Source organism: Eleutherodactylus coqui, chromosome 5 (genome assembly GCF_035609145.1).
Source record: "Eleutherodactylus coqui strain aEleCoq1 chromosome 5, aEleCoq1.hap1, whole genome shotgun sequence".
NCBI lineage: Eukaryota > Metazoa > Chordata > Amphibia > Anura > Eleutherodactylidae > Eleutherodactylus > Eleutherodactylus coqui.
The window spans coordinates 51,073,815-51,089,870 of NC_089841.1; the positions used below are offsets into that span (position 1 = coordinate 51,073,815).

General features: G+C 43.8%; 1 protein-coding gene across 1 annotated transcript in view; it reads left to right on the forward strand.

The window, feature by feature from the left end:
• Positions 1-16,056, forward strand: part of DCC (DCC netrin 1 receptor) — a 640,441-nt gene that overhangs the window by 410,012 nt on the left and 214,373 nt on the right. Inside the window, exon 11 of the mRNA XM_066604857.1 lies at positions 7,867-8,021. Within this exon, the coding sequence (XP_066460954.1) occupies positions 7,867-8,021 (155 nt within the window). The remainder of the gene's footprint in view (positions 1-7,866; positions 8,022-16,056) is intronic.

Sequence of the window (16,056 nt, forward strand, 5' to 3'; positions counted from 1 at the left end):
AATTCATACGCAGCCAGCTAAGTGTTACAGCAGGCTTGCGCAAAATTCTTTCCTGCCTCTGCTGTGCGTTCCGTAAGCGAAGTCAGCCTCCAACCACAGGCCAATAAGCGGCACATTTAATTACAGCGTTCTGTTTCTGCACTACTGGTAATACAGCATGCTGAGGGGTAGGGGTAGGCCTAGAGGACGTGGACGCGGGCGAGGACGCGGAGGCCCAAGTCAGGGTGTGGGCACAGGCCGAGCCAGTGCGGTGGCCAGGGGTAGAGGCAGGGTCAGACCGAATAATCCACCAACTGTTTCCCAAAGCGCCCCCTCGTGCCATGCCACCCTGCAGAGGCCAAGGTGCTCTAAGGTGTGGCAGTTTTTCACAGAGACGCCTGACGACCGACGAACAGTGGTGTGCAACCTTTGTCGCGCCAAGATCAGCTGGGGAGCCACCACCACCAGCATGCGCAGGCATATGATGGCCAAGCACCCCACAAGGTGGGACGAAGGCCGTTCACCGCCTCCGGTTTGCACCACTGCCTCTCCCCCTGTGCCCCAACCTGCCACTGAGATCCAACCCCCCTCTGAGGACACAGGCACGAGTGCCTACCGGCCTGCACCCACACCCTCACCTCCGCTGTCCTCGGCCCCATCCAGCAATGTCTCTCAGCGCACCGTCCAGACGTCGCTAGCGCAACTGTTTGAGCGCAAGCGCAAGTACGCTGCCACGCACCCGCACGCTCAAGCGTTAAACGTGCACATAGCCAAATTGATCAGCCTGGAGATGCTGCAGTATAGGCTTGTGGAAAAGGAGGCTTTCAAAAGCATGATGGCGTCGGCGGCCTCGCGCTACTTGGTTCCCAGTCGCCACTACTTTTCCCGATGTGCCGTCCCAGCCCTGCACGACCACGTCTTCCGCAACATTGTACGCGCCCTCACCAACGCGGTTACTGCCAAGGTCCAATTAACAACGGACACATGGACAAGCACAGGCGGGCAGGGCCACTATATCCCCCTGACGGCACATTGGGTGAATTTAGTGGAGGCTGGGACAGAGTCAGAGCCTGGGACCGCTCACGTCCTACCCACCCCCAGAATTGCGGGCCCCAGCTCGGTGCTGGTATCTGCGGCGGTGTATGCTTCCTCCACTAAACCACCCTCCTCCTCCTCCTCCAATGCAACCTCTGTCTCGCAATCAAGATGTGTCAGCAGCAGCACGTCGCCAGCAGTCGGTGTCGCGCGGCGTGGCAGCACAGCGGTGGGCAAGCGTCAGCAGGCCGTGCTGAAACTACTCAGCTTAGGAGAGAAGAGGCACACGGCCCACGACCTGCTGCAGGGTCTGACAGAGCAGACCGACCGCTGGCTTTCGCCGCTGAGCCTCCAATCGGGCATGGTCGTGTGTGACAACGGCCGTAACCTGGTGGCGGCTCTGCAGCTCGGCAGCCTCACGCACGTGCCATGCCTGGCCCATGTCTTTAATTTGGTGGTTCAGCGCTTTCTGAAAAGCTACCCACACTTGTCATACCTGCTCGGAAAGGTGCGCCGGATCAGCGCACATTTCCGCAAGTCCAAGACGGACGCTGCCACCCTGCGGACCCTGCAACATCGGTTTAATCTGCCAGTGCACCGACTGCTGTGCGACGTGCTCACACGGTGGAACTCTACGCTCCACATGTTGGCCAGACTCTATGAGCAGCGTAGAGCTATAGTGGAATACCAACTCCAACATGGGCGGCGTAGTGGGAGTCAGCCTCCTCAATTCTTTACAGAAGAGTGGGCCTGGTTGGCAGACATCTGCCAGGTCCTTGGAAACTTTGAGGAGTCTACCCAGATGGTGAGCGGGGATGCTGCAATCATTATCGTCACCATTCCTCTGCTATGCCTCTTGAGAAGTTCCCTGCAAAGCATAAAGGCAGATGCTTTGCGCTTGGAAACGGAGGCGGGGGAAGACAGTATGTCGCTGGATAGTCAGAGCACCCTCATGTCTATATCTCAGCGCATTGAGGAGGAGGGGAAGGAGCATGAGGAGGAGGGGGAAGAGACAGCTTGGCCCACTGCTGAGGGTACCCATGCTGCTTGCCTGTCATCCTTTCAGCGTGTATGGCCAGAGGAGGAGGAGGAGGAGGAGAAGGAGGAGGAGGAACCTTTAAAAGTGATCTTCCTAGTGAGGACAGCCATGTGTTGCGTACAGGTACCCTGGCACACATGGCTGACTTCATGTTAGGATGGCTTTCTCGAGACCCTCGCGTTACACGCATTCTGGCCACGACGGATTACTGGGTGTACACACTGCTCGACCCACGGTATAAGGAGAACCTTTCCACTCTCATACCCGAAGAGGAAAGGGGGTTCGAGAGTGATGCTATACCACAGGACCCTGGCGGACAAACTGATGGTAACATTCCCATCCGACAGTGCTAGTGGCAGAAGGTGCAGTTCCGAGGGCCAGGTAGCAGGGGAGGCGCAGAGATCAGGCAGCATGTACAGCGCAGCAGGGGAACATTCTCCAAGGCCTTTGCCAGCTTTATGGCTCCCCAGCAAGACTGTATTACCGCTCCCCAGTCAAGGCTGAGTTGGCGGGAGCACTGTACAAGGATGCTGAGAGAGTACGTAGCCGATCGCACGACCGTCCTCGGTGACGCCTCTGCCCCCTACAACTACTGGGTGTCGAAGCTGGACACGTGGCCTGAACTCGCGCTGTATGCCCTGGAGGTGCTTGCTTGTCCTGCGGCTAGCGTCTTGTCAGAGAGGGTGTTTAGTGCGGCTGGGGGAATCATCACGGATAAGCGTACCCGCCTGTCAACCGACAGTGCCGACAGGCTTATACTCATCAAGATGAACAAAGCCTGGATTTCCCCAGACTTCTCTTCTCCACCAGCGGACAGCAGCGATACCTAAGCAATACATAGGCTGCACCCGCGGATGGAAGCAGCGTTCTCTATCACCATCAAAAACGGGGACCTTTTTGCTTCATCAATCTGTGTATTCTATTCATCCTCCTCCTCCTGCTCCTCCTCCTGAAACCTCACGTAATCACGCCGAACGGGCAATTTTTCTTAGGCCCACAAGGCTCAGTCATATAATTTTTGTAAACAATTTTTATACGTTTCAATGCTCATTAAAGCGTTGAAACGTTCACCTGAACCAATTTTTATTTTAACTGGGCTGCCTCCAGGCCTAGTTACCAATTAAGCCACATTAACCAAAGCGATTAATGGGTTTCACCTGCCCTTTTGGTTGGGCATGGGCAATTTTTCTGCCGTACATTAGTACTGTTGGTACGCCAATTTTTTGGGGCCCTCGCCTACAGTGTAATCCAATTCATTTTTTGCCCACCTGCATTAAAGCTGACGTTACATCAGCTGTGATGGGCAATGCAATGGTATATATTTATGTACCGCCGGTGGCTTCCTGGCACCCACCCATGCTGTGGGTCCACAGGGAGTTGTAACTGTATGTGTCCACTTCTAAAGAACCCCAGTCTGACTGGGGCATGCAGTGTGGGCCGAAGCCCACCTGCATTTAATCGGACGTTACCTCAGCTGTGATGGGCACTGCAATGGGATACATTTATATACAGCCGGTGGGTTCCAGGGAGCCACCCATACTGTGGGTGCACACGGAATTCCCATTGCAGAGTTGTACCTGCCTGTGACTATTTATAAAAAACCGCGGTCTGACTGGGGCATGCAGACACCTTGACAGAATGAATAGTGTGTTGCACATAGGTTCCCCATTGCTATGCCCACGTGTGCAGCTCCTGATGGCGGTGGCACAGGATTATATTTCTCATTGCTTCTGTACAGCATTGTGGGCTATCGCCCCGCCCCTTTTAAAGAGGGTCGCTGCCTAGCCATGCCAACCCTCTGCAGTGTGTGCCTGCGGTTCCTCCTCATGGCAGATGCACTTATAAATAGACATGAGGGTGCTGTGGCATGAGTGCAGCTGAAGGCTGTGCAGGGACACTTTGGTGTGCGCTGTGGACACTGGGTCGTGCGATTGGGGGGGGGTTGGGCAGCATGTAACCCAGGAGAAATGGCAGCGGAGTGTCATCCAGGCAGTGATTGTGCTTTGTTGGAGGTAGTGTGGTGCTTAGCTAAGGTATGCATTGCTAATGAGGGCTTTTCAGAAGTAAAAGTTGTTGGGAGGGGCCCACTCTTGCCGCTATTGTGGCTTAATAGTGGGACCTGTGAACTTGAGATGCAGCCCAACATGTAGCCCCTTGCCTGCCCTATCCGTTGCTGTGTCGTTCCCATCACTTTCTTGAATTGCCCCGATTTTCACAAATGAAAACCTTAGCGAGCATCGGCGATATACAAAAATGCTCGGGTCGCCCATTGACTTCAATGGGGTTCGTTACTCGAAACGAACCCTCGAGCATCGCGATAATTTTGTCCCGAGTAACGAGCACCCGAGCATTTTGGTGCTCGCTCATCTCTATACACCATGTGTTGTATCTTGCCAACCTTTAAGTATCACTATAAAGTGGCCAACTCCTTTAATTCGGCCTTGAATGTGATTATTCCCCTGCAGCTTTGATTACAGCTGATTGATGGGAATTTCAGCCACCAGATTGTTATCGAACATTGGCCCTGTGGGTCCTCCAATAAGGAATGGTTGTCCACATGGAACCACTCCTGTTATAGGGAATGGTTGTCCACATGGAACCCCTCCTGTTATAGGGAATGGTTGTCCACATGGAACCACTCCTGTTATAGGGAATGGTTGTCCACATGGAACCACTCCTGTTATAGGGAATGGTTGTCCACATGGAACCACTCCTGTTATAGGGAATGGTTGTCCACATGGAACCACTCCTGTTATAGGGAATGGTTGTCCACATGGAACCACTCCTGTTATAGGGAATGGTTGTCCACATGGAACCACTCCTGTTATAGAGAATGGTTATACAGATGAAACAGCTCCTTTAATAACACGATGATATAAAAAATCTGGAAGAAACAACATTACATTTTAAGCCGGAGCCAAAGATTTGGAAAATACGATTTTCGAAATCTTGACTTATTTAGATGCTTTGGGAAAATTCTCACCCTGGCTCTGCTGCATTCAAAGACAAGTAAAATCTTGTAGACCTTACAAAAAATGTTCTTTTTTGTATTAGCAAGATCATGTTGTGTCAGGTTAGCTGTAACAGAGATCACAAGCGCTAAATAGAAAAATGGGATGTTGTATCTTCTATTGAGGAAGGAAGCTTTCAAATTTGAGCTGACAAGTCGGTTTCTATCCGTTCCTGTCACTTCTGATGGCAAATGTAAGACATCTGCTTTCAACACGTGTGAAGACAGTCAAAACATTCTCCTCAAATGCTACCTCTAGTCTCATGCATTAAATGTGGAGTCGGCACTTATTGTTTACCTAATGACGATACGTAAGATGTATGATACACCAAGACTCTAAATATATCGGCGAGTCCCATGTGCTTATCTTATTAGTGACACACTTTCCTTCTTTCTTATTAAATCACTTAAGTAGCTGTTGGCAAGATGAGCCCTTGAAAAGGAGGCCTCGTTAATGGGGCGTAGATGTCTTAGAAGTGGATGGTAACAATATAAAGAAAATAACTAAAATTAGGAAACACGTAAATCCGATCATCTTAATATCTTATGCACCTGAGCAGCGCAATTTTTATGCCTGCAATGTAATATGTAGACATGCATATTACCCCACCACCACGGGCGCAGCTTATTGTGGCCTTCAGGAGGGATGAGTCAGATTTGTTCCTTTTTGCATTCTTGTGTTCCCAAATCTATAACTTTTTAATTTAGCCATATGGATGTGTTTTTTTGTGGGATGAGTTATATTTTTCTGATTTTTTTTCAATGCCACCATTTTGGGGTACATATAACCTAATGACTAACTTTAATTCACTTTTTATGGAGGGGAGGGAAAAACGGCAATTCCACTATTGTTTATTTACATAATAAATTAGTGATGCCCACTGTGTGGCAAATGTTCTTTATGGAGATACCAATTTTCTGTGTTTTTTTACTTTTGCGCAATAAAAATAACTTTTTTTTTTCGCGTCACTATATTCAGAAAACTTTTTTTCTTTTCCGTTGACACAGCTTATTTGTTGTGGGCTGAGCTATAGGTTTTAATGGTAGTTTGTATTTTGGGTAAATACAACGTTTTGATCATTTTTATTTAGTCTTTGGAGGTGAATTAACCAAAAAAAAACCCAGCCGTTTCAAGGTTTTGCTTTTTGTGTGTTTACCTTGCGGGATAAGCAATGCATTATTTTGATATTACAGATTGTTACAAATGTGTTGAAAGCAATTTTATGTCCTTTTACATTTTTTTATTCTGTTTTTTTAACATAATATACAAATGCGTATTGGGAAAATGTCGCTTTTTAAATGTTACTTTCTTTTTTTTTTTTCATTTTCAACATTTTAGTAAACTTCTTTTCACATTTCTCTTCCACCAAGGGATTTGAACACTTGATCACTTGACTGCTCGCATAATACTCTCCAATACTTCTATACTGAAGTGTATTACACAGTACTTTTTACTGCCAGGCAGCCTAAGAACTTTTCTATGGTAGGGTCTAACCATGTAAATGGGTTTTATAGGAGCATTTTGTAAATGGAAGATCCAGAACCTATTGTCAGGCTTTCTGCTGCCATAGCACCCCATCGTTGATAGATGGTGGAGTAGGGAGTAGGGTGCTTGGTTAGCAGAGGGAGCCCCCTCCCTCTGTCAAACACCTGGATGCTGCTGTCACTTTTGACTTCAGCAAGTAATGGGTTAAACCACCAGAATCAAAGTTATCTCTAATTGTGGTAGGAATTTGACTATGTGTATAAGCCATGTTCATATATATCCAGGTTATTTACATGACTACTGGACTAAGTTCCCATCCCTTTCTTAAAAATGCAGACAATATGGAGAAAGGAGTCCTGCCTAAGTTCTTTAACCTATGTGGATTGAACAAACCAAGGATTGGCTCTTTCTCTCCAAGTAATCCACAGCCTCATTGGGATGTATGCTCTTGACTAAATGAAGTCTAAAACTGGAACAACTGGTGCTTAGAGATCCCACACTAATTACAAATAGTGCAGTGGGGAAGAGCTCCTGCAGCAATCGGTTGCCTTACAGAGATATCTTGACAGTAGGCCCCCTTTATAGGTGCCATTAAATATGCTATTTTTGTTTGTAATTTCCCCTAGTAAGAACAAGTTAGGGGGTTTCAGGAGCCTGACCCTCTGTAATCACCTGATCTCCAGTAAGTCCTCATTTAGAGAAGAGGTGGTCTAGATGGAACCACCCCTTTAAATAACTAATTACAGTTTTATACTTCTTATGCAATAATACTGTGAAGTGATAAAGTGGCACAAAGGATAGGCAGGGTGGTATGCACAATGCAAGCTTGAGTCTTCATGGCCCTAGTTATACAACAGAGAATATATTTATCAGAGGCCAAATAGAAGTGTCCAGAAAGACTCAGTTAACCAACAATCTTTATGTGCTAACTATCATGCGTTATCATCAACCAACCAATGAACCGACCAACAAATTTAGTCTTGTAGTAATTTGGTTGCTTAAAGAGTGTCTATTAGAGGTGTGATGGAAGATTAATGTCAGATAAGACTATTTTACTGCCTGAGCTAAGATAAGCAGTTCACACACTGACAATTGCAAAGACATGGGCACATCCAGCTGACACAGAGCAAAGAATTTTCTCAAGAGACCAGATCATTGACCTCTGCTCATGTGCCCATAGTCCCAAATGACCCTCTTGACATGTTGCAATATATCTTAGATTGTTATATATCCAGGGGTTATTTGGATAGTTGTATTGCGTCATGGTCAAGTTTTTCGGTTTTCTAATTTTATCTTGTCTCTACTCTTTTCATTCAGGGAACGAGCGTTAAACACATCACAGCCTGTGGCCTTGCAGTTAACAGTGGGCAATCTGAAGCCAGAGGAGACTTACTCTTTCCGTATAGTAGCGTATAATGAATGGGGACCTGGCGAGAGCTCACAGCCAGTCAAGGTGGCTACACAACCCGAATGTAAGTACATAAGTATCATAGTAATTACTGTGAAACATAAGTTCAGTTGTTGGGTGAGATTTGTCTTATACACCCCTATCTGGGAGGAACCACTAGCTCATTATGAGGATCTTGGTTTATGAGTAGAAGACCAGAAATGTTTTGATGCTTACAGTAGACAGACAGCTCAAATTCCAGGTAGGGGATATGTAACAGACATTGGAACTACTTCCTAAAGTGGTTGTTACCTGTTGGTATCCCATTATCTCGCACATACATGAGCAGAATATTAAAAATCTCCACCCAAAACCAAAAAATTATCTATAAATTCCAAATCAGAATCAAAGTTTGATAAATCTATTTGATTTTCTTAAAAAAAAAGATCATTGGCATTTTTTCTTTTGATGTGGTGGCCATTTTGAAAAGCTAACAAGAGGAAGTACAGCCAGTTGTCGCTTTTGAACTAACTTTTCACAAAACTGTTATTTAAGCAGCATATTCAAATTCATAAGAAACAAAAGAACTATTTATTCCGATATGTTAATCCTTAGTGGGGCTCCTTTGGTCCAAATGACATTGGATACTCTTCATGGCATATTCTCTATTAACGTCTGATACACTTCAGCTGGCATTTCCTTCCATTCATCCTGCAAACGTCTGGCGAGTTCTCTCAAAGAAGATGGATGCTGTTCATATTTCCTGACACAACATTCCAGTCCGTCCCAGAGATGTTCAGTAGGGTTCAGGTCAGGACTGTGCAGAACAGTCCAAAAGTGGAACATCTATATCTTCAAAGCAATGTAATACAGCGTTGGATGTGTAACGGGGTGCGTTGTCTTTTTGGAAGTATGGCCGACCATTCCCAGAGTATTGCCACATTGTCAGTAGCACATTATTGTCTAGAATGTCAGGGTACACCTCGGTGTTCATGGGTCTTGCCACTACAACCAATGCAACAAGACCATGCCATATAAAACATCCCCAGACCATAATGGAACCTCCCCCATACTTACCTACTAGCAAAACACACTCAGGCAAAACAGCCCGGTATAGCCATCTGATCTGAAGATGAAGTACTGTGATTCACCACTCCATAGAACTTCCATTACTCAACTGTCCAATGATGATCTTCCTTGCACCGTTTTAAACATGCTAATGCATTGCACCTTATGAAGAATGGCTTATGTGGCATAGCATAACCCATATATCCAAAGATTTCTTTGGTTACCTTCTTCTTTTCCCATTCAAGTTCAGATATGCACTTATTGTACCCAGGTGCCCAAACACTGTATACTATGGGCCACATTCATAAAGCTATTTATGCCAATACCTGACGTAAAAAAAGTCAAAAAGTGGGTATTTGTGCAAAAGTTTCCGACTATTTCTGTTTTATGCCAGTCACTCACTATTGAGAAAAGTGTGTGTGTGTGTGTGTGTGTGTGTGTGTGGGTGGGTGGGTGGGGGAAATTACAAGTGGGTGTGGGCTGCCAAGAGATTTGTGCATGATTTAGACCAGAAACTGGCATAAGTTAGGCCATTAACCCTTTCCAATCCACTGTCCGACGTCTAAAGAGATTGTAATTGAAGGCTGTACAGCTCTGATGTTGGAAGACATCCGGCAGGGTATTCTTACTATAGATTACTGACCGCTCTGTTGTCAGGGGCCTCCCAGCATGTCACATACCGCAGTACTGACTCTAGCCAACAGATGGCACCATTGTATAATGGCAGAAAGAGAAAGACCCCTAGGAAACCCTGAATCCAAAATTGGATTGCAAAAGGTTAATGTACACAAGTTTGGACCTGATGTATATTTCTGAGAAGGCTCATGGAGACACTGGCATGCACTTAATACGTAAAGAGACCTTCGCCTTTTCATGTATCGAGTGCACGGTGCAGAGTGGAGATCATAATAAGCTTGGCTTTGGAAATGCCCAGCTTAGTAAATCTCCCCTAGTATGCTATGTGTGGTCTGTCTAGTGATCTACGTTCTTGTCTCTTTCAATGCATCCCATGATTTTATGCGCCTTGGCAGCAGCTGCCTGACGCTGATGCTAGAGTGACTGTCCTCTTTTATCCACAGGTCTTTTTCAGCAGCTGCTTTACCCAGTGTTCTACTATTTAATACATTTTAAAAGCTTGTAGAAAAAAAATCCTTCAAGTAAAAATCCCCTCTTATCTCTTTAAAAGATTGCTCATTTGTAACTGGGTCCTTCTATTCTTCTCTTTCCAGAAAGACGCTCACAATTCGGACTGAGGCTTTTTTTGTCAGAGCCAAAGATTAATTCTTCTTAAGCTCGTCCTTTATGATGTATAATTTTACCCACGACCAATAAATCGTGATTTCAATCACTGCAGACAGAGGACGTGCGTAATCTTTCTATACCCCATACAGAGAATGGAGAATTATCCTTTAATTCGCATTTTTCCCCGTCTTCAAAATGTCAAAAGACGATTATATAATTAAAAGCCGAGTTTCTTTTTTTACGTCCTATGTAAATGTTGAATAGTTTGTTCCTGGGATAAGAGTATTAGACGTTACTATAATCTACAGTGATGTCCTCCTATTCACACACAAGAGATTATTTGTACATCTCTGTGTGGCTTCTAACATCTCGTCCCTTTCTAAACGCGTAATAATAGTGATTATTAAGCAGAAGAGTATTCATTTCTATAAGCTGATAACACATAACAGCTAAATACCTCCCTCCCACTTGTAGCAGCCTAATCTTTCTGATATTCATAAAAACACGGATATTTTTTTCGCAAACACAGAGCAGAGCTAATAATAATGCAATAATTATTTAAATAGGACATCCAGGGAATGATTAGTTATACTGTTATAGACTAGTTCAATAACTATATTTACTAGAGAGACAGACAGACATGAGATAGATAGATAGATAGATAGATAGGAGATAGATAGATAGATAGATAGATAGATAGATAGATAGATAGATAGATAGATAGATAGATAGATAGATAGATAGATAGATAGGAGATAGATAGATAGGAGATAGATAGATATTAGATAGATAGATAGATAGATAGATAGATAGATAGATAGATAGATATGAGATAGATAGATAGATAGATAGGAGATAGATAGATATTAGATAGATAGAAAGATAGATAGATAGATAGATAGATAGATAGGAGATAGAAAGATAGATATATATGAGATAGATAGATAGATAGATAGATATGAGATAGATAGATAAATAGATAGATATGAGATAGATACATAGATAGATATGAGATAGATAGATAGATAGGAGATAGACAGATAGATAGAAAAAATAGATAGATAGATAGATAGATAGATAGATAGATAGATAGATAGATAGATAGATAGATAGATAGATAGATAGATAGATAGGAGATAGATAGATAGGAGATAGATATTAGATAGATATGAGATAGATAGATAGATAGATAGATAGATAGATAGATAGATAGGAGATAGATAGATAGGAGATAGATATTAGATAGATATGAGATAGATAGATAGATAGATAGATAGATAGATAGATATGAGATAGATAGATAGATAGATAGATATGAGATAGATGGATAGATATAAGATAGATAGATATTATATAGATAGATAGATATGAGATAGATAGATATGCGATAGATAGATAAATAGATAGATATGAGATAGATGCATAGATAGATATGAGATAGATAGATATTATATAGATAGATATGAGATAGATAGATAGATATGAGAGAGCGAGATATGAGGTAGATAGATAGATAGATAGATAGATATGAGATAGATAGATATGCGATAAATAAATATGTGGTAGAGAGATAAATATGATAGATATTAAATAGATATGAGATAGATAGATATGAGTTAGATAGATATGAGATAGAGAGATATATATGAGATAGATAGATAGATATGAGATAAATAGATGTGAGATAGATAGATATGAGATAGATAGATGTGAGATAGATAGATATGAGATAGATAGAAGGATAGATAGATATGAGATAAATACATATGTGATAGAGAGATAAATATGAGATAGATAGATGTGAGATAGATAGATATTAGATAGATAGATAGATATGAGATAGATAGATAGATAGATAGATAGATAGATAGATAGGAGATAGATAGATAGGAGATAGATATGAGATAGATAGATATGAGAGATAGATAGATAGATAGATAGATAGATAGATAGATAGATAGATATTAGATAGATGTTAGATTGATAGAGTAGAGTGGTTATACAAAGACAGATACTACCACCATACTGTGACCATATAGTGGTGAATACCAGTTCTACACAAGCGGTCCGCAGATCATGTGAGTACAGTTACATTTAGAGTCTGACAGGTGACGTTCTCTCTGAAGTTCACTTTCCCCATGTTTTGCATTTGGCCCAGACCGCCATAAAGATTTTCTAAGAGCAATGACAGGTAAAAGGCACACCTGTTACAGATAGCAACATCTGCATTGCATTCTGCAACCTGTGTCACCTCCCACCGCCTGCAACAGATAGATTAATGTTGATGATGATTATCCGTTCAGTCGCATCTGACCTTCGGTCACTCTAGGGATCAATGTTCTCCACGCGTTTCTGTCTTTCAGTTCCACGATTGACATTTTCGTGGTGGCCTTGATTGTTAGATTGTTGATAGATTAATAGTCTACTGCAATTCTCTAGCTTTTGTTTCCCGCCAGGTTCTGCCTTAGTAGATAAGCCACTCAGGTTTTGCTTGACGGCACACACTTCTAACCACCTGTAACAGGAGATTCTGGTTCCGCCATCTCATTCAGATACCGTAGACAGATCCTTCCGCTCTACATAAATGCCCACATAGACAGTCCCGGCTTGATGAATTTGGCCATTGTTCAGAAGTTGCAGTGAGCTGCTTAGAATATGAATATGGAGTACATCAATGTCAACTTCGTGAGTAACTTTGTTTTGCCGGCATTGTGTAACCTGCGCCCTCGCCGTATTAATCACCAGCTGTTCTTTGTGGGGTTTTTTGGTTGTGACAAAAGGCTGATCAATGCCGCGATCAATAACATTACCTAAAGCTGTTAAGTCCATCATTACTAGTAATACCAGGCAGTTTGATGAATATGCAGCAATGCATTATGGGCCCTTTCAACTCCAGTGATGGAGAAGAAAGGGATTGTTAATGTATCAGCTGGATAATCACTCAGCGAGAGGGGCTGCTGCTTTGTGGAATAGGATTTGGAGGCTGCTTGTGATTCCTCCCGCAGCATGTGTGCACCCAGTGGTTTCCAGCTGTTTCCTTCTGATATGTTTCCATTCAGCGGCTCAGTTGTTTTTTTTTATAGGGGGATGGCGGGAGTTCAAGAAAAACTTGGAATTGTTTTAACTGACAAGCAAACAGGTATTGAGATTATACCGCAATAACCAGATTTCCATAAGCAGTTCTGACGTATTCCAATTTGCTGAGGAGTCGTCTGCAAATACTTTGTTTTTCTTTTATGCATTTTTTTGATACCCCAGCTAATGTATAAATATTAGAGATGAGCGAGCATACTCGTCCGAGCTTGATGCTCGTTTGAGTATTAGGGTGCTCGAGATGCTCGTTACTCGAGACGAGCACCACGCGGTGCTCGTCTCGATTAAACGAGCACTGACCATTGAATTCAATGAAGCCGGCAATACAGCCGGCTCCATTGAAAGCAATGGGCTGCCGGCTAGCGCGGGATGAATTTTCGGGAAGGGCTTAAAAATATCAGCCCTTACCTGAAAATCATCCTAAAATGTGTAAAAAGTAAAAAAAAATATATACTCACCTTGTCCCGGTAGAACGATGTTAGCCCATTGAATTCAATGGAGCCGGCAATACAGCAATGGGCTGCCGGTGATCGCACAATGAATTTTCGGGAAGGGCTTAAATATATAAGACCTTCCCTGCAATTCATCCAGAAATGTGTAAAAATAAAAAATATATATATATACTCACCTGGTCCCGGCAGACAGAGTTCAGCTGCGGCCAGTCCTCCTGAACTGCTCTGAACAGCTGTGAGTAGTATTCAGCAGCCAGGGATTTAAAATCCCCGCCTGCTGAATGAGCTCCCTCTGATTGGTCACAGCCTGACCAATCAGAGGCAGATCTCACTCACACCCATTCATGAATTCATGAATGGGTGAGTGAATGCTGCCTCTGATTGGCTCAGCGCAGCTCTCAGCTGAATGACAGCAGTTCAGCACCACAGTGCAGGGGACAGCAGGAGAAGATGCGGCTGTGCCCCGGCAGCTGAAGGGAGGTGAGTATCTATTTTTTTTTGTTTTTTAAATCACTTTTAATTAATTTCCAGGGAATGGCTTATATGTAAAGCCCTTCCCTGGAAAATAATTCAGGTGTGCCAGCGGACCATTGTCTTCAATGGAGTCGCCGGCAGCAGCAGCGGCTCCATTGAAGAGAATTCCTGCATTTTTATTCTTTTTTACACTAAAATCTTTATTTTTCAGGTAAGGCCTTATATTTTTAAGCCCTTCCCAAAAATTCATCCCGCGCTCGCTGGCAGCCCATTGCTTTCAATGGAGCCGGCTGTATTGTCGGCTCCATTGAATTCAATGGGCTAACATCGTTCTTCTCTGCCACAGCTGTTACAGCTGTGGCAGAGGAGAACGATCGTTATGCTGACAGTAGGGGGGGTCTCACTCTTGCCACTATTGTGGCTTAAAAGTGAGACCTCGGAGCCCGAAATGCAGCCCTGCATGTTGCTCCTCGCCTGCCCTATCCGTTTCTGTGTTTTTTACATGACTTTGGTGATTTGCTAAGATTTTCACAAATGAAAACCTTAGCGGAGCACCAGTCATATACAACAATGCTCGAGTCGCCCATTGACTTCAATGGCGTTCGTTACTCGAAAACGAACTCTCGAGCATCATTGAAAGTTCGACTCGAGTAACGAGCACTCAAGCATTTTGGTGCTCGCTCATCTCTAATAAATATATACATTATGTAATGTAGAAATTATTACTGTATTGCATTATAGTACATAATATTATATATGGGCAGTGCTGTCAACTTTCCAGGTTTCCCTGAAGTCAATTGGGATTTATGGCCTTCCACCTGCTAACCTTCACTGTTCATCTAGTGGCATAACTCTTTATTAATCAGTTGCTCCCTACTTCCACTGTGTGGCAGTGCGATATCTTCAGTTCTCCTCTTCTGTCTGCTGTCAGAGTAGAGGAAGACAAAAGAGGGTGATTGAAGATAGTGCACTGCTGCTTGCACGGTTCACAGTGGAAGGGGGGCCAAAATCAATTATTAATGGGGTTGTCCGAGTTGTAGCTTCACTGTAAAACCTACTTCTCATGGACTAACCTAAAAAATAAGCGCCTCTCCCAATAGGTGCCTCTCCCCACTTCCTGCTGTATCCTACGTCAGTACTCCGTATCTTTTCTCTGGCATCCCATTTACAGGCTGTCCCAGGCTGTTTATGGAACATCACAAGCCCTGCATCCAGTGCAAGAGCTTAGCAATCAATCACCAAATTCTGTCTTTGGCTGTAGTTCCTGTGACGTGCCCTAAACCAATGGTGTCCAAGGAGGCGGCAGCATCAACGGTGTAGAAATTGTAGAAAAAGGTTTTATTGCTCCATAAAATGGCGACGTTTCGACTTAATCTAAGTCTTTTTCAAGCCCTAAACCAGGCGCAACAGCAGCCTGTAAACAACCACCAGAGCACAGGACCGAGCAGTACCTCAGGGCATAGCAGGAGTCAGAACAGTTGAGAGTATATGTCTATTTGTCATGTTAGTGCATGGGGAATGGGTTTTACAGAGAAGCTACAACTTTGATAACCCTTTAAGCAGCTAAGAATGCAGCCAGGGAGAGGCAGAGGGTCTAATAGAGAGCACAAAGGAGGCATTATAATATTTAGGAGCACAAAAGGACTATAAAGAGGCATTGTTACTTTGTGGGGGCGCAAAGAAGGCACTATTACCTCATGGAGGCACAACAGAGGCACTAAGCAAACTATTACAGTACTTTGTGGGACACACAAAGGGGACACTATTACCTTATGGGAGCACTAAAGTCAC